The sequence below is a fragment of the Solenopsis invicta genome, chromosome 10 (assembly GCF_016802725.1).
Source record: "Solenopsis invicta isolate M01_SB chromosome 10, UNIL_Sinv_3.0, whole genome shotgun sequence".
NCBI classification, from domain to species: Eukaryota; Metazoa; Arthropoda; class Insecta; order Hymenoptera; family Formicidae; genus Solenopsis; species Solenopsis invicta.
Genome location: NC_052673.1, coordinates 18,592,522 through 18,607,122, shown reverse-complemented (window position 1 = coordinate 18,607,122; position 14,601 = coordinate 18,592,522). Strand labels below are relative to the sequence as shown.

General features: G+C 39.7%; 2 protein-coding genes across 5 annotated transcripts in view; one reads left to right on the top strand and one right to left on the bottom strand.

Moving 5' to 3' along the window:
* Nucleotides 1-14,601, bottom strand: part of LOC105207919 (glucose-6-phosphate 1-epimerase) — a 74,242-nt gene that overhangs the window by 17,237 nt on the left and 42,404 nt on the right. The window contains exons 1-2 of one of the 2 annotated variants that reach the window (XM_026131573.2): nucleotides 7,040-7,189; nucleotides 6,478-6,529 (exon numbers count right to left, since the gene is read on the bottom strand). In XM_026131573.2, the coding sequence (XP_025987358.1) occupies nucleotides 6,478-6,529; nucleotides 7,040-7,109 (122 nt within the window). In that variant the 5' untranslated portion in view covers nucleotides 7,110-7,189. Of the gene's footprint in view, nucleotides 1-6,477; nucleotides 6,530-7,039; nucleotides 7,190-14,601 lie in introns of those variants that run through there. The other variant, XM_039454263.1, reaches the window with a different exon arrangement.
* The window catches only part of LOC105197678 (FERM domain-containing protein 5), a 36,304-nt gene continuing 30,014 nt past the window's right edge, over nucleotides 8,312-14,601 (top strand). For 2 of the 3 annotated variants that reach the window (XM_011164161.3, XM_011164160.3), the window contains exon 1: nucleotides 8,313-8,709. In XM_011164161.3, coding sequence (XP_011162463.2) covers nucleotides 8,614-8,709 — 96 coding nt within the window. In that variant the 5' untranslated portion in view covers nucleotides 8,313-8,613. Of the gene's footprint in view, nucleotides 8,710-14,601 lie in introns of all 3 variants that reach the window. The other variant, XM_011164162.3, reaches the window with a different exon arrangement.

The window sequence follows — 14,601 nt, the reverse complement described above, 5'->3', positions numbered from 1 at the left end:
GAGTATCGATTGTCTCGTCTCAACCGTGGCCAATGGTCAAGCTCGTAAAGTTTCAACGCGCTTCCAACGCAGGTTTTTACGATTAGTTTTCCTAGTCCGGCGAACGTAACGTAACGCAGCAATTTCCCGCAATGATGATTATTACACGAATTAAGTGCACAAACGCGGCCGTTGCTGCTGAAGCACTCGCACGAGAGTGTTTATCATTGGTTATCGCCGCGGCTTCGCTTCTTCGCTCGTACCGTCGTATTTCCTCGTGCAAATCTACGCTCCGAATATCTGCAAAAAGCCGAGACGACGGCTGGTGCGGTGTCATTAGCGCTCTCTTTCTCTCAAATCCTCCTCTCTTTCCTTTATTCGCTCCGCTCTTTCCACGAGCTATCGTTCATTGTGCTTTTTCCGCATCTCTCTTCATCGCGGCTTCGTTTCCGCGGGAGATCTTTGCGTAGCGCGGCAAATGTAGTTTGTTTCGCCGCGTAAATTAGCGCGGTTAATTTTATTCTTTGTAAAAAGACTAAAAAATATTAGCTTTCAAAGAATTGAGAATATATCAATATTGATGACAAACGGCGAACGGTCTTATCGTTGGATTAAGAATGTATAACACGTGTCTCATGTTTCAAACTATTACCAAAAATATAAGAATTTCATAGAATATTCTAGTGTTACGTTTGAGTATCTGTATGAAATTTGAGCTTTCGTATGATAATTCACTTATTGTTATTTAAGTTATTTCATTTTTTGTTTACTCTTGATTCTTATGTAAAATCGCATTTTGCAGTACTTATTTGGAAATTTGATGGGAAAGTAGAATTATCAATTAAATCAAAATTTTTATAAATATATTATTATAAATTAAATTTTCCATGGTTTTCTTCTTTGCGGCTAATTTCAGGGCCAAAATTCGAGCAATTTGCAATCAAAATTTTTTGTTAAACGGGAAAAAAAAAGTAAACTTGGAGAAACTTACAATTTTTAAATTTCAACAACTTTTAGCCCATATTGTATAGCTAAAACATTCTTAACGATACTTCGATGCAACTCTGTTATCGATTTAGTAATCGCGTTATATGTAAAACTTGAGATTACAAAATAAAATGCCCGCAGCAAGTTCGCGCGGAAAGACATTTGTTTTGAAGATAAAACTATAGGGTATGCAAAGAGTAACGTGTGGAATCGTAATGTTTCCACGGACCGAAGAAAGAATCCCCTAAGTGCCTTTGCATTACCACTAGAAACAGACGTATCTCCAGCCATATGCCCAGCACGAACCAATCCCGGACGACAAAGACGTATGCGGTGTCAAATGCACGCGAGTGCGAGACGTTTCCAACGTGCGCCACTGCACCGTTTGACATTCTTCTTGCCCTTCGTAGAGAGAGCCTGGCCCCTTTCGCTTATTAAGAGAGAAGAGAGCGTAATGACTCGGAAATATTTCCCGGCGTAATTTCAATTAAAAATTACTTGGTTCAACGGTCAAGGTCTCAAGATCGAAATTTCAATAAATTTGATCCAACAGATTCGAATATCGGAGACCTTTACATATAAAAGTTTAGCCGCGCGTGCAAATTATCGCGCGAAAATGCGCGCGTTTAAATAATCTCTCGTTGGAGAACGGGCGATTCTCAGCTCCGACCGAATTATCTTCTCGTAATACGGTGCATAGGGAACATCACGCGATCGAGAGACGAACTTCACCAATTCCATGGTTCGAACGAAACCTCTAATCCAAAAGTCGAGTTGAAATTTCATGGTTGAGTCCTGCCGGCAACCATTAACGATGCTTTCCTTTTCCATGTTCCTTTCTTTCCCTCCTTCCACTCTCTCTCTCTCTCTCTCTCTCTCTCTCTCTCTCTCTCTCTCTCTCTCTCTCTCTCTCTCGCATGTGTATACGCGTCCGTGGCACGCCGTCTTTAGGCGTGGTGAGGATATACGAGGGACCCTTAATCATCGTCCCATCCCTTCGCCAAGATGAATCGTGCATTTGTATACCCGCACCCCTTTCGTTCACTCGTAGCCTGTCTCTGTCGCTTTCCTTGATTCGCTCTAGCTATTTGTCTCCGTCCTCGTCTCGCTTTCTCTCTCTCTCCTACTTTCTTCTTCCCCTCGGGGGTCATTCCCGACCGTCATGGGTCTTTGTCTGTTCCCGAACGAACTCAAGAACAGTTAGGTCGCCTCGCCTGTCTTGGAGTCGAAAGGGGTTGCGTGGCTCGTAATGTGCCTACAATTCTCGAGTACAAATCACGTTGGACGAACCCTTCCGTGTTTATTCCATTGCAACAATCTTGTAAATCTTCTACCCATAAGATTTACAATTTTACGCATTCCAGAATTTAGACATTAAATTGGTAAATTGATACATCCGGTGTATTCGGATTTTTCATTTCGTATTTTTTTTTATGATTCTTACTGTCACGTCTCAATTCATAAAAGTAATGTATCCTGTTCCCATTATCATTGTATTCGGCAAATTGCAATGCGCTTGATTATTTTAACGCGCTAATGGAATTCCAGCTGTAGTTCGTCGCCGTTCACGCGCCGCCGCTTCGTCCCCGATTCTTCATTTCCGTTTTTGGGTCCCGTCGTGGACGCAGATGTTCGACGAAGGCACGTCCACATCCGCGGATCGTAAGAACTGAGAGATCGACATGCTGCACGTGGTCCTCTCATGTTACCGATGATGGTGCGCGGGTACAACCGGTCAGCCTCAAAACGGCTCATTCAATTCCGTTTCACGATCCGATGATTAAAGCGTTTAATAATTTGTACAAAGTACATTTTATATTTTATATTTACATACGCTCGATGCATATTTTAATTATGATTTCTCTTGATTCAATAGCCATTTTGCTTCTCTCTTTGTAAAATTTGATAGTAATAAATAATCAAACGTCTCAAGTTAAAATCTCGTTAAAGTTAACATGAAATTCACCGGAGATTTTATTATTTATTAATTTCGTAAGCGGATGCGTTAAACGTTAATTTGTTCGACATTATTAATTGAAGTTAAAACCATCGTTTCTCCTGGGCTGACGCGCGGTACATGTCATTAAAATATATACCTCGTACATCGCGCACGACGCAGCGTATCGCGATCAGTATCATGCCACGACCGGACATACCGACGTAACTTTTATAGCCATTTCGAGGGAAATTGGAGTAAATTACGAGCGTGTTTGCCGAGCGTCTTGCGCCGTGTACGCGTATAATTGTGTACGTGTGTTACTTGTAACCGTTAAAATTCCTTGACGGTGTTCCCGGGATGGCCACGTTCTGGCAGCAGTCGAATGACGATGACTCGCGATTATATCCGTAAAACGTTATATAACAAGATGTTTACTCGAATTTTTAAGTAAAAGAATTCCCTGAGAATTTTCGAATTTTTTTTCTAGCTCACCGGAAGATTTCAAAAGGTGAATAAACACACAACGCCATTTTAGAACGATAAAGAGTATGGTTATAATTATAAATTATATATAAAATTTATTCATAAAATGATATACGTTAGTAAACAATGCATTAAAAAACTATAAATTAACATCAAGTTATAAATTATGACATATATGCATGTATATGCTATATTTATTGCTAATTGATTGTATCAATATTTATAAAAAAAAATTGATAAAAAAACAATTTTATCAGAAAAAGATCAAATTTAAGTTTAAAATTGAAATTTGAAAAATGTCTACGAATATCAGTACAAATCTCATAAATATCTATAACTTTCAAGGGTAAAAGAGAATTTTTCTGAAAACTCTAGATTTTTTCCGGTAATAAATACCCTGTTATAAATAGTACGTACATTGAAAAAACAATTTTGTTAAAAATACAGATATGAAAATTACTAAAATAAACTATCACCAAATTCTTTTTTCAGTTCAATTATTTTAATAATTCAACATCATTATTTTCATACTTGTATTTTGAAGAAAATCGTTATTTCCATTTCTTTCGGTGTACGAGAAGTACGAGAAGTAATAGTTTTCTTTAAAGAAAATGTATATAACCAAGTTCGTCAAACGCTTCACAGCGCACTTTCTTTCACACAAGTATCTTTTACGAAGTCGAAAACGCGGAGGCGGTCTCGTGCGATAGGTAGGGCAATTGACAGACTGCACTTAAATGTTGATTTTTCATCGGTTTCACGCTGTCATCGTTCCGATAGCCGTGGGTCTATTGCAAAACCCAGTCTCGACAGCGGCTTTACAGTCGGAAGGACCGATGACTGGCAAGCGACGAGGGGCCCTGAACCCCGTGTATAAGGTATGTACTGGTCCAGAGAGCGCCCTTGCCTTCGCTCTCCGTCAGTTTTTTCATCGTCTGCTCTCGGGCTGCCGCTTTTAAAGCGATCGTCACGGGCACCGCGCTTTTACGCGGTTCTTTCTCGGCAGGTGTGCGCGAGTGCGCGCGCGCGCTCGCTCGCCTCCTCTCTCATTGTCTCTTCTTTCTCGTACTACGCGTCGCATTGTCGCGAAAGAATCGAGAGAGAAAAGAGATCATATCCTCCCCTCCCTAAGAAGATTATAAAAATTGGGAAAAATTGGGAAACAGGTTTGCGCGATATTTCCCTCGGTATAATGCTAAGTGGATTTCCAGAAGTTCGATGCACAAAGTGGACAATGTAATCCGGGAAGGAAGATTACTACCTATCAAAGGGAGATTACGTTCACGTACATTGAAACGCTGAGAGGAAAAGCGTACCGCTTGTGCCTTACGGTGGCATTCGATGCGTTGTCGTCGTCCTATTGTCGTTGAGTTTGTAATACAGTCATCAAAAACGATCATCATTCGCGATGACAAATCACAAAACAACGCATAGCTATTAATATTTCAATATAAATGAATTATGCATATTTAACAGAAGCGTAAATATGCTATTAAAATGGATTGAAAAATTCAAAGGTAACTCGTGAACAATATCGCGATCGAGCAGACTCGATTCGCCGTCTCCCGGATCAATCGCCGTCCGATTGGAATTGCGTATCGTTTCGGTACATTTCGCGGCGAGAGCCTTGAATCGGTCACGTACAACGGTGAAGTCCGTTTTTGTGAGTCATCTCGCGAACGAAACAGATTTTGACATTGATCTGCATTCGTGGAAGTTATAATTTGTTATTTGCTCGCTTGTTTCCGCTCGCAACTCGATTGTTATCTGTTGCAACAGTCCAAGCTGAAATCAGTGAAATCGCACGCGTATCGTTCTCGCGGTTGGGCATGATGGTACTTTAATCGTTTCATTCTCGTACTCGACAGCGAGACTCCTTTTTCCGTCCGACTGAAAGCAATTTGTTGGGCAATCTGTGCGCGTGTGGAACACGCGAACAGACTTTGTTCTCATCTAGAAGATGTCAGTCTCGTAGAATATTCTGTAGCTAACGTAGCGCGCACAGTGCAGTCTCGAACAATAGATCGCGATGATGTGAACCACGGACGTTAGAGATTTTTAATTGTACCTTTCATACGTTTCTGAATTCATAACTCGGATGAATTCTTTGTCAATTGTCATAAAAACTGCTTCGTACCCGTCGGTTAAACGAGTTGCAATAATGTTGGAATATCCTTCGACCTTTATTTTCACACTGAAATTTTAATTCCACATATTTAGACTTTAAATTCAAATGTTTATCTCGGTCACATTGAAATATCGAGTAACCTTTACCGTTTCAATAACAAAATATTTATAGAAACAGTATGTAAAATTATGAAAATTACAACAAATTATAGAATTATTGTCAATTTTATGCCGCTTCGCAATTTTTTTCTATCAACAGTCTTATCTGCTTGTTTTGTTCGCGGTAGATTGCTCATGTAAATGCTCTTTCAATACTATAATTTTGCATCGTAATGTGCGATCAAGTTAAATGCATTCTATCTCATCTAAGATGCGTAACCTCGCGCGCAACCTTACAAGTTGCGTCAACGTTTACTTGAACGATTGTGCACCGCGACCTATACAGGACGATTCAAAAGTTTGGAACTTTTACGGAAATTTTTCTAATCAATAATGTTCACGCAAACATATTAAAAACTTTCAGATATTGGACTTAAACATTTAATATGTTACCTGAAAAATTAGTTTTGATATATTTAAAGTTCAAATTTCGAAACGAAACAAAACAAAAGCAAATCTTGAATACTTTTTATAATCAGGTTTAAAGTATTTACATTAAATTTAACGTTCATTACATTTAGTATTTTCTTTTATATGTCTTTCCACCGCTGGATGTTAACCATGATGAATTTTAAGCATTATCACATTATCAAAATTTCATAATTCTAAAAAACATGACTAGATCCCGTCTCATCGTCGAGCGTTGAAAGGAGGAGAGTTAAAATAAACACAGTGCGCGCTAGTCGAAATCGCGTTACTCCTAGAGAGGAAATCACGAAGGACGTTCGCGGGGATCCCGATTCGCTTGTCAAAGTGTCGTCACAAGGTTATAGAATCTTATCATACGGAATGAACGTTCTTACCTAACGAACAGCTGTTCCTGGTTATTCACTCGCCAAGACACCACGGTGGCTCCTGCAAAATGGAAAATTATGATCAGAATATCGATCGGAAGGATCGCGGGGGCGCGAAAAGCGGAGAATGCACGCCGGCGGTGAGGAAGCACGTGAGAAAGCACCCGGACGACGTAACACTTTGCCAGCGTCGGCCGTCGCGCCGCGTCAAGAAACAGACCGCGAGACAGCGCGCGGAGATGCGCACTCACGCGAGCCACGCACGCACGCACGTATGTACGCACGTAACGAGCGTGCGTACACACAGAGAGCTTCGTCGATCGCGCGTCAGGACGCAGCGGTAGGCAGCGACGGCGCGACCGACGCGTAAATCCGCGACGCGCGAAAAGCTTTGTCGTTGGAAGCCGCTGGAGCTTTCAGTCATCTCGTCGCGGTTCTCGTCGCTCGTGTCTCCTCGCGAATTCGCGCGCGGACACGCACGCACACAGCGCACTCATACACATCCACGCACGCACGCACGCACGCATCCACACAAATACGCACACACGCGCGCGCGCGCGCAAACACACACCGTGTAAATTGATGGTGCAGGTGGTGTTGTTGCCCCTGTCGAGCACGACAACGCTGGTAGCCGCTGCCATGTTTGAATCGCGAATGCGCTGCCGGCCGGCCGCTCGACGCGGCCAACCTTTGTCCGACGCCCTCGAACTCACCCCCTCCCGCGCGCGCGCCGCAAGCGCCATCGTTCTGCCAGAGAAGGTTCCTCTTTGGTGGTTCCGCGCGCGGGACGTTCTGCGTGCGACGACGCTTCGTGGCGGTCGAGTCAATCGATTCGAACCGACAACGCCGACGGATCGACGAATGGTACCTGCGACCCTGTACCGCCGGCCAAATTTCCAAATAACTGCATCGAGTACCATTTTCCAGATGGTTAGTTGATAATGGAGTACTCTAAATATACGAACGAGCATCAAGTTTGTCGATAATTTCCGAAATATAATTAATTGACAAATAACGCCCTCTGCTTGCTAAAGGAAAACCGAAAATATCCTGGATGTGTTTCCAGAACAAATATTCCTCTATTTATTTAAACGTCACATTAAATATCAGAGTAAATTTCAAAATAACGCCTACATGAATTATTTACGTATTATTTACGTTTTGTTTACACGAATTTTTTCACAATACGTACAAGTGATGTAAATTATTGTAAATTGGATAATACAATACAGAAATAAATAATATAGTTATAAAATTGTTAATATATCTGAATTTAATATTAAGAAAATAAAAATGCATAATATTAAAAATTAAAAGATGCGATATAATTTTTACTATTTTTAATGAAATTTGAATCTTGCATTATCTATTAATTATTTGTTAAAACAAAAGTACATTTTACCTAACAGCATAAGGTATGAATATTCTAAAATATTCTAGATATCGTACGAACATTCGCACAATATCATGATATCGTGCGTATATTTGTAGAATATCACAATATTCGTTCCATATCTTGTACCGTTAGGGATGTAATGTAAATTATTTATATTTGACGCGTAAATGCTTAATCCTGTTAAATATTTTCAAATATAGCAATAATTATATGAAAAACTTGAAATTTTTTCTGCATGATAAATTGTGAGACAAATTGTCAGCAGAATACACAAAAGCGTCGAACGTACGCGGCGACAAATTCAAATTTGGCGCGCCTGCCGGCGCCATGACACTGCCGCCATGTTGCGGCAACAGCGGCAACGGCGGCAACAGCGCGCGCGACCGGCCGCTCGGCGCGGAGACGTGGCAACGTCGCGTTGGCCGCGGCGGCGGCGCACCAGTGGGGACGAACTGGTGACAGACAGCTTCGCGTTCTTCCGCTACGGTGATGTGTCGTCGTTCACCGCTGTGCAACCGTGCCGTCGCGCCGTGCCGTGCCAGCCGCCGATTAATACGGAGTACGGTCGCGCGTCAGCGGCGGCGACGACGACGACGACGACGACGACGACGACGACAACGACGACCGGCGTCGACGACGACGACGACGGTGGCGCGTGCCGCGATTAATAAACGGGCAGTGTGTGGTGCTGTGGGGGAAGAGACGATGACGACCGGGGGGATAATTTGGGTGGCGACTTGAGGGCAGAAATGTTGAAATTCGGCAGCAAGAGCGACGTAACGGTGGTGCATCGCGCCACTATTCGACTGTTCGACGACAACGAAATTATTTACTGCGACTTTCAGGTAAGAGCGTCGCTCCGCTTTGCTCCGCTCCGTTCTGCTCCGCTCCGCGCCGCGGATGTCCGCGCGAGCGCGACTTTTCTCGCTACCCCTGTGCGGAGTTTCTCTCTCTCTCTCTCTTATTCGCCTGCGCGCTGTCATTCACGAGTATCGGCATCGAACGAAGCGAGATCCAAGAGCTGTTTATCATTTCATCCCATGCACTTCGTTTTTCTTCCGGCGACAGATACTCGCGAGGATGCTGCTTACCGAAACGGGGACGACGCGAAGAGATTCTGACGATTGTCGCAACGTATGTGATTTCGCGCCGTGCGATTGCAATTCTGAAGGATTTCAACAGACCGTTTGTTAATTCTATACAAATCGTCTTCTTGCGCATTTCTCGTTAATTACGTATTTCCCAATTCGGAGTTTACTACGGAGAAAATTTCAAAAGAGAGATCATCATTTATTACACCTCTCGAATCTTTAATACCATGTATTTTTCTACAATAAAGTTTCGCGTTAGAATTTTGTTAACTGAAATCCTACTGTGGATGAATTTTCATCCAGGTGCTAATTCAAGTTTTCAACATCTTGTGTAATCTATAAAGTAAGAAAAAAGCGTAAAAGAAATTCTTAATTACATAGGCAAATTTTCACCTAAAGTAGTATTAATGTAAGAAAAATATTTGAGTAGCATTTCAGGTTTAATATCTAACTAAAATTACCTCACTATAGTTTCCGTTTCACTCCCTCAACTTTAATCTAGGAGAAAAAAAAATTTTTTTTTAATTGCTTGTAATTCGAAAATTATCGATAATTCTTAGAAATTCAAACTAAAGAGAATGTGTCGTTTCAAGATAATATGCGAAAAGTAGGATAATGTTCCAAATACGGTTTGACATGATGTCACAATAAACACGCAATTATTATTATAGTCTCTAGCCGCAAAATTACCTGTACAAACATGCTCTTTCTTCTTTAAGTTTGTATAGTAATAAATTGAACGAAGTAATTTTTTTTCGTGCCTAGAAAATGACAAGGTTTTCGGCATGGCAAATGCTTAGCTCGTATTAATGAAATATTAATGAATTCACAGACGTAATATATTATATAATCGATAGTATAATATGACATTTGTGCTATAACATTAAATTTATAGTCTCTATTAGTGACTTTAAGGAGATACTTTGGACATATTACATTTTATTTTTTATATTTGAAATTAGAGAAAAGAACCAAGGAAAAGAGGGAGTGGAAACATGACAAATGCGTATTCCTTCTTTTCCGATGATGTCACGATGATTGCCGCATCGTTTGGAAATTCAAAGCAAAACATGACGAAAGATACAGAAATCTTGAAGATTTCGCAAAACACGCGGAAGAAAATATAAAAGAATATACGCCGATCATATCATCTTTATCGGAACATTCAGGAATATTCCGATACTTTCGTGCGAACTTTGTTGCTATGACTTGCATTATTTTATCTCTGTTTGTCTGCTCTTTTTGTGAACGTGTAAATGTAAGTATTGTATAATTTTGTTTTGGCATGTATTATAGAACTGCTCGGAATGATTCAATTATTCTCTAAAGCGCATTTTACACGATCTTTAATTTGCGACAGAATTCAAGATGGAATTCTATTTACAATTTTACAATTTCAAGTTATGTTATAGAATATTTGATTATTTTTTTCTTTGGCATAGTTGAGTTTTTGTAAAATATAACATGGTTTATATTAAGAAAAACATGTCAATATAACAAAAATGTATAATTTTTTAATAATAATATCCGTTTTAATAATTATAGCAACATCCATTCATAGAAATAAACTTCGTAAATGAAATATTTGAAGTTATGGTACATCAGAAGAGTGCAAACTTAACATGCCTAACATAACAAACTTTTAGTCGAAAATCCTATAGCAAATAGCATATCAAAAATTTTATTAAATAAACAATTTAAAGATTTACTTAAGTAACATTTCAGTTCAGAAAGAATCTTTTCAAATGCATCGGCACGAGCATGTTTATTTTTGTAATTGATAGATTTTACTACGCACAGGAAAGGATATTTCTTACGTTCAATTAATAAAACAAGTAACTTGTTCCCGAGATCGAGACATTGTCACGTAGAAGCTCAGAGATGACAGTAGGTTAAATTGTGATTTACGTCATTTATAATACAATTCACGGCTATTTATACACTGCGCATAATCCTTGCATTCTGTTTGTTCACATATTTTCTGTAAAATTGCAAATAGAACTCAGTCGTAAATTATAGATCGTGTAAAGTAGGCTTAAGTCTTTATTGTGTTCGCAAGAGAAAACAGAATAATTCCGATCGAAATCCATTTCAAACAGTTCCATAGTATATATGCCCAGATCTGGTACAGTATTTGTTGAATTAAGCGCTTTTCCCATTATTGATTTCAACACTCATTTTGACATACATCACAGAAAAAAATTAATATTAAATTTTTCCAAGATTTTAAATTCTTGCTTATACACGAAACAATAAATCGATGATTTGATACCAACTTTTTTTTCCGCGATCCAATCGACTTTTAATTTCGTTGTGCATCTGCACCACGTGTCGCTCGCACTTTTCGTCATCGCGATTCTCGTAATACGTGAATGAGATTGAGCACCGCTGGTCGCGGGGGTCGAACCGTGACTCCGTATCGCGTCCATGGATCGCTTTGACGTTCAGTCGCAGCGACGGCACCCGCGGCTTGGATCGATTCCAGAAAACCGCCTGTATGCACGCGGTCTGCCCTGTCAAAAACTCTCTCGAGGCGTCTTAGCTTGACGTTCCTTGCCTCGTGCGCGAGGAACGTCAAGGCATTTCAGGCACGTGAAGAGCCTTTAATTGGAGCCTTTAACATGTTAATTAAATTTGTAAAGCGTTTTTCATTGTTTTCGTGTGGTGTGTACGCGAGATAGATTTCCGAGAGAATTTATAATTCTACTCAACATATAATGATAATTCTGTATCGATCTACTCTCGTTACACATTTCACGAACAATCGCTATTTAAGTTTACGCGGTCTGCGGTTACACGTAGGTAGTTAAGGAATATTCCCCGACAAATTGATATCATTCCCAACATTTCGTCCATTATTCATACGTTGTAACATTTATTACCTCCTCCCTTCTCCTCACGTGCGCAAACCACGAAATTAACGTGTATCGAATTTCATTGAAATCCCTAAAGGCTAGCTTCGAAAATCAGATGCAGATCCTCCCTCTTCCCTTCCGTTCGCGTGAATATTCTCTATTGGGACTACCGCGAATCATCCCAGGATCATTCGGAAATAGAGTCGCACATCGGTCGACAATGTCGATCGGTCCGTTTCTCTTCATTAGGCGCGCGGCGATGCGCTCTTTGCGGGTGCAGAAAGCGGGTGATGCGTGTTTCAGTGATACGTCACATTGTACATTGGACATTATACAACGGAATAATTGGCAGGCAGCCAAATCGGAACGCAACGGTATAGGATGAAAACCCATCGGTTTGAATTTAAGCTCCAAGCGAATGACGATTGGAAGGAGAGGGTTGGCTATCGCGCACATTAAGAGCCAATAAAATCGAGGTTTTGTTGACCATTGATGGAGCCATTGTGCAGAGCCGCTACCACTGTGTATTTTTAAACATTATGTATCTCCGCTGATTTGGTTTTCGAGACTTTATTAACGGCGAGAAGTAAAATTAATTCAAGTATTATATGTGCACACCCTTTGCGATACCCAGAGAAAAGTTTAAATGGATGAAATCGTTTCTTTAACTTGACTCTTTTTAAGTTGAAATGGAAAATATCTTTGAGGAAAATAAAAATTTATTTGATTTCAAGAAATGCCGTTATTAGCCTTTTTCAAAGCAAATAAATTATTTCTTCGAATTATTTGTTTGATTGAGACAAGTAATTTTTTAATTCGAAAAAAGTACTGACAGAAATGTAAGAAATAGTTTAACTGTAGTTTTCAAAATATTCTTTCATAAAACTTCTTTCATTTAAAAAAAAGATTTGTGTTACTAAATTATTTCTTTAATTCTAATAAAAAGAACGATCAAAAAATTTCTTCAAATCAAAGAAACTTTTAGAAACCATATAGCAATATATAAAGTTTAATTCAAACAAATATTTTTTAATTCAAAAAAACTTTTCTCTGATTGTGAGTGGAAGAGTATTCGCGTTCACGATATAATTATAAAAGGCACATTTTTTATTTCACTTTTTTAAATTTAAATAAAATTGAATTCTTTTATCCTTTTTATAATTTATATTTTCTATAAAATATTTTTTATAAAATTTAATCATAACAATGGAAATATCTGCATAATGCAATAAATTCAACGAAAAATAATCTTCATGCAGTAACCATTATAATGCCACGCGACAGTTGCAGCTCGCCAAAAATAAAGCCGAAAATACTTGATTAAGTATATGTCACGGGATATATTTCTTTTTGTGCCTGTTTCTAATTCCGCATATTTATCTCTCATTTCCATCTCATAAGTAACGAAGTATCTCAAGGTAGAGTCGCTACGATATCCGGTACAGAGTAAGTTTAATGAAAAATGGGATAAACTTGCAATTTCGCGGCGAGTTTAAAATTTAGTGGGATTTCTTTGCCCCATTCGATGGAAGCTGTATAATCCGATTCGTTGGTGAATTCTAGGCCATCGTATTATTTGTTCTCTCTGTATTAATGCGGTCCATTTGGCACGCTGATGGCCGTAAATTATGGGGAAGGACGTCATTTCACGCCTAAAAGTATCTTGAAAAAAAAAAAAAGCTTCGTTGACATTATGCGCGCCCGCCGTCTTGTCGTTGACTTTATTTCGAGGGCGGGAGATTGAACTACTTCAATCTCGCCCTCGAAATAAAGTCGATAATAATCCTTAACCTTCTTCAAACCGCAACAATGCGATCCGTGCCAAAGTAAACGTCGGCATGCATCATAAATAAGATGGAGAATTGTCGGGGCAACCGTGAGATGAAGTTCGTAGCGTTTTGAGAAAGCTCGCGTCGTCCACATATTTTTGGATATTTTGGACTTATTTATAAATGTGACTTTGCGAGATTCAGTATGTCGCGTACATAAACTTGTCTTCATACGTTCCTCGTCTTGGAAAAGATCTGGAGGCTACGCATGATGAACGACAAATGAAAAATACTAGGAATACTGACGACGATGCTCACCTGAACAAATACTTTATTAGTGGCAGCAATGAGGCAGAATACGAAATTTCATTTGAGTTAATTAATTTTTTAAATTTTGCTCCTGCTCGCAACGTAATACCACGTATTTTCGCTAGAAGCCGACGATGCTCACTCAATACTTTATATACGACAGGGCGCGGAATAAATTTGAATCAATTAATTTTTTTAATTTTGCTCGCGACGAGACACCGCGTATCCTTGCTTTTGCGCAATAAATATTACAAAAAACTGATTCGTAGAGGATAAACAAAATTCTTTATACGTATGGTAACAATCTTGTTTATCCGCGCGATTCATCGATCATTATTTGGACAGTCCAAGTTAGAACGGTTCCGCAAAGTCGATCTCGCGGTTGGGATTACACTCGCAAGTACAAAGTTCAACAGATCTCGTTTCGCAAACAACAGTGTCTATAAGAACCGCGTCTGGAGGTACAGGGTCACTAGGCTGCAAATCAATGATAGCTGTTCTGTTATAGTTCTTCCTACTCCCTGTCGACGTGGCGGAGACACTTAAATTATTACCGATAAATGCAAATTCCCCGGCAATGATATAGCGCAATTGTTGATCGACTTTGTACTTAGAAGCTCGTAACTTTCTAAAGGCCTGTACAGGTTCACTGTTTCTCTTGCGCAAATAAAAAGATCAATTTTACATATTGAACCAGCAAATGAAAAGATACA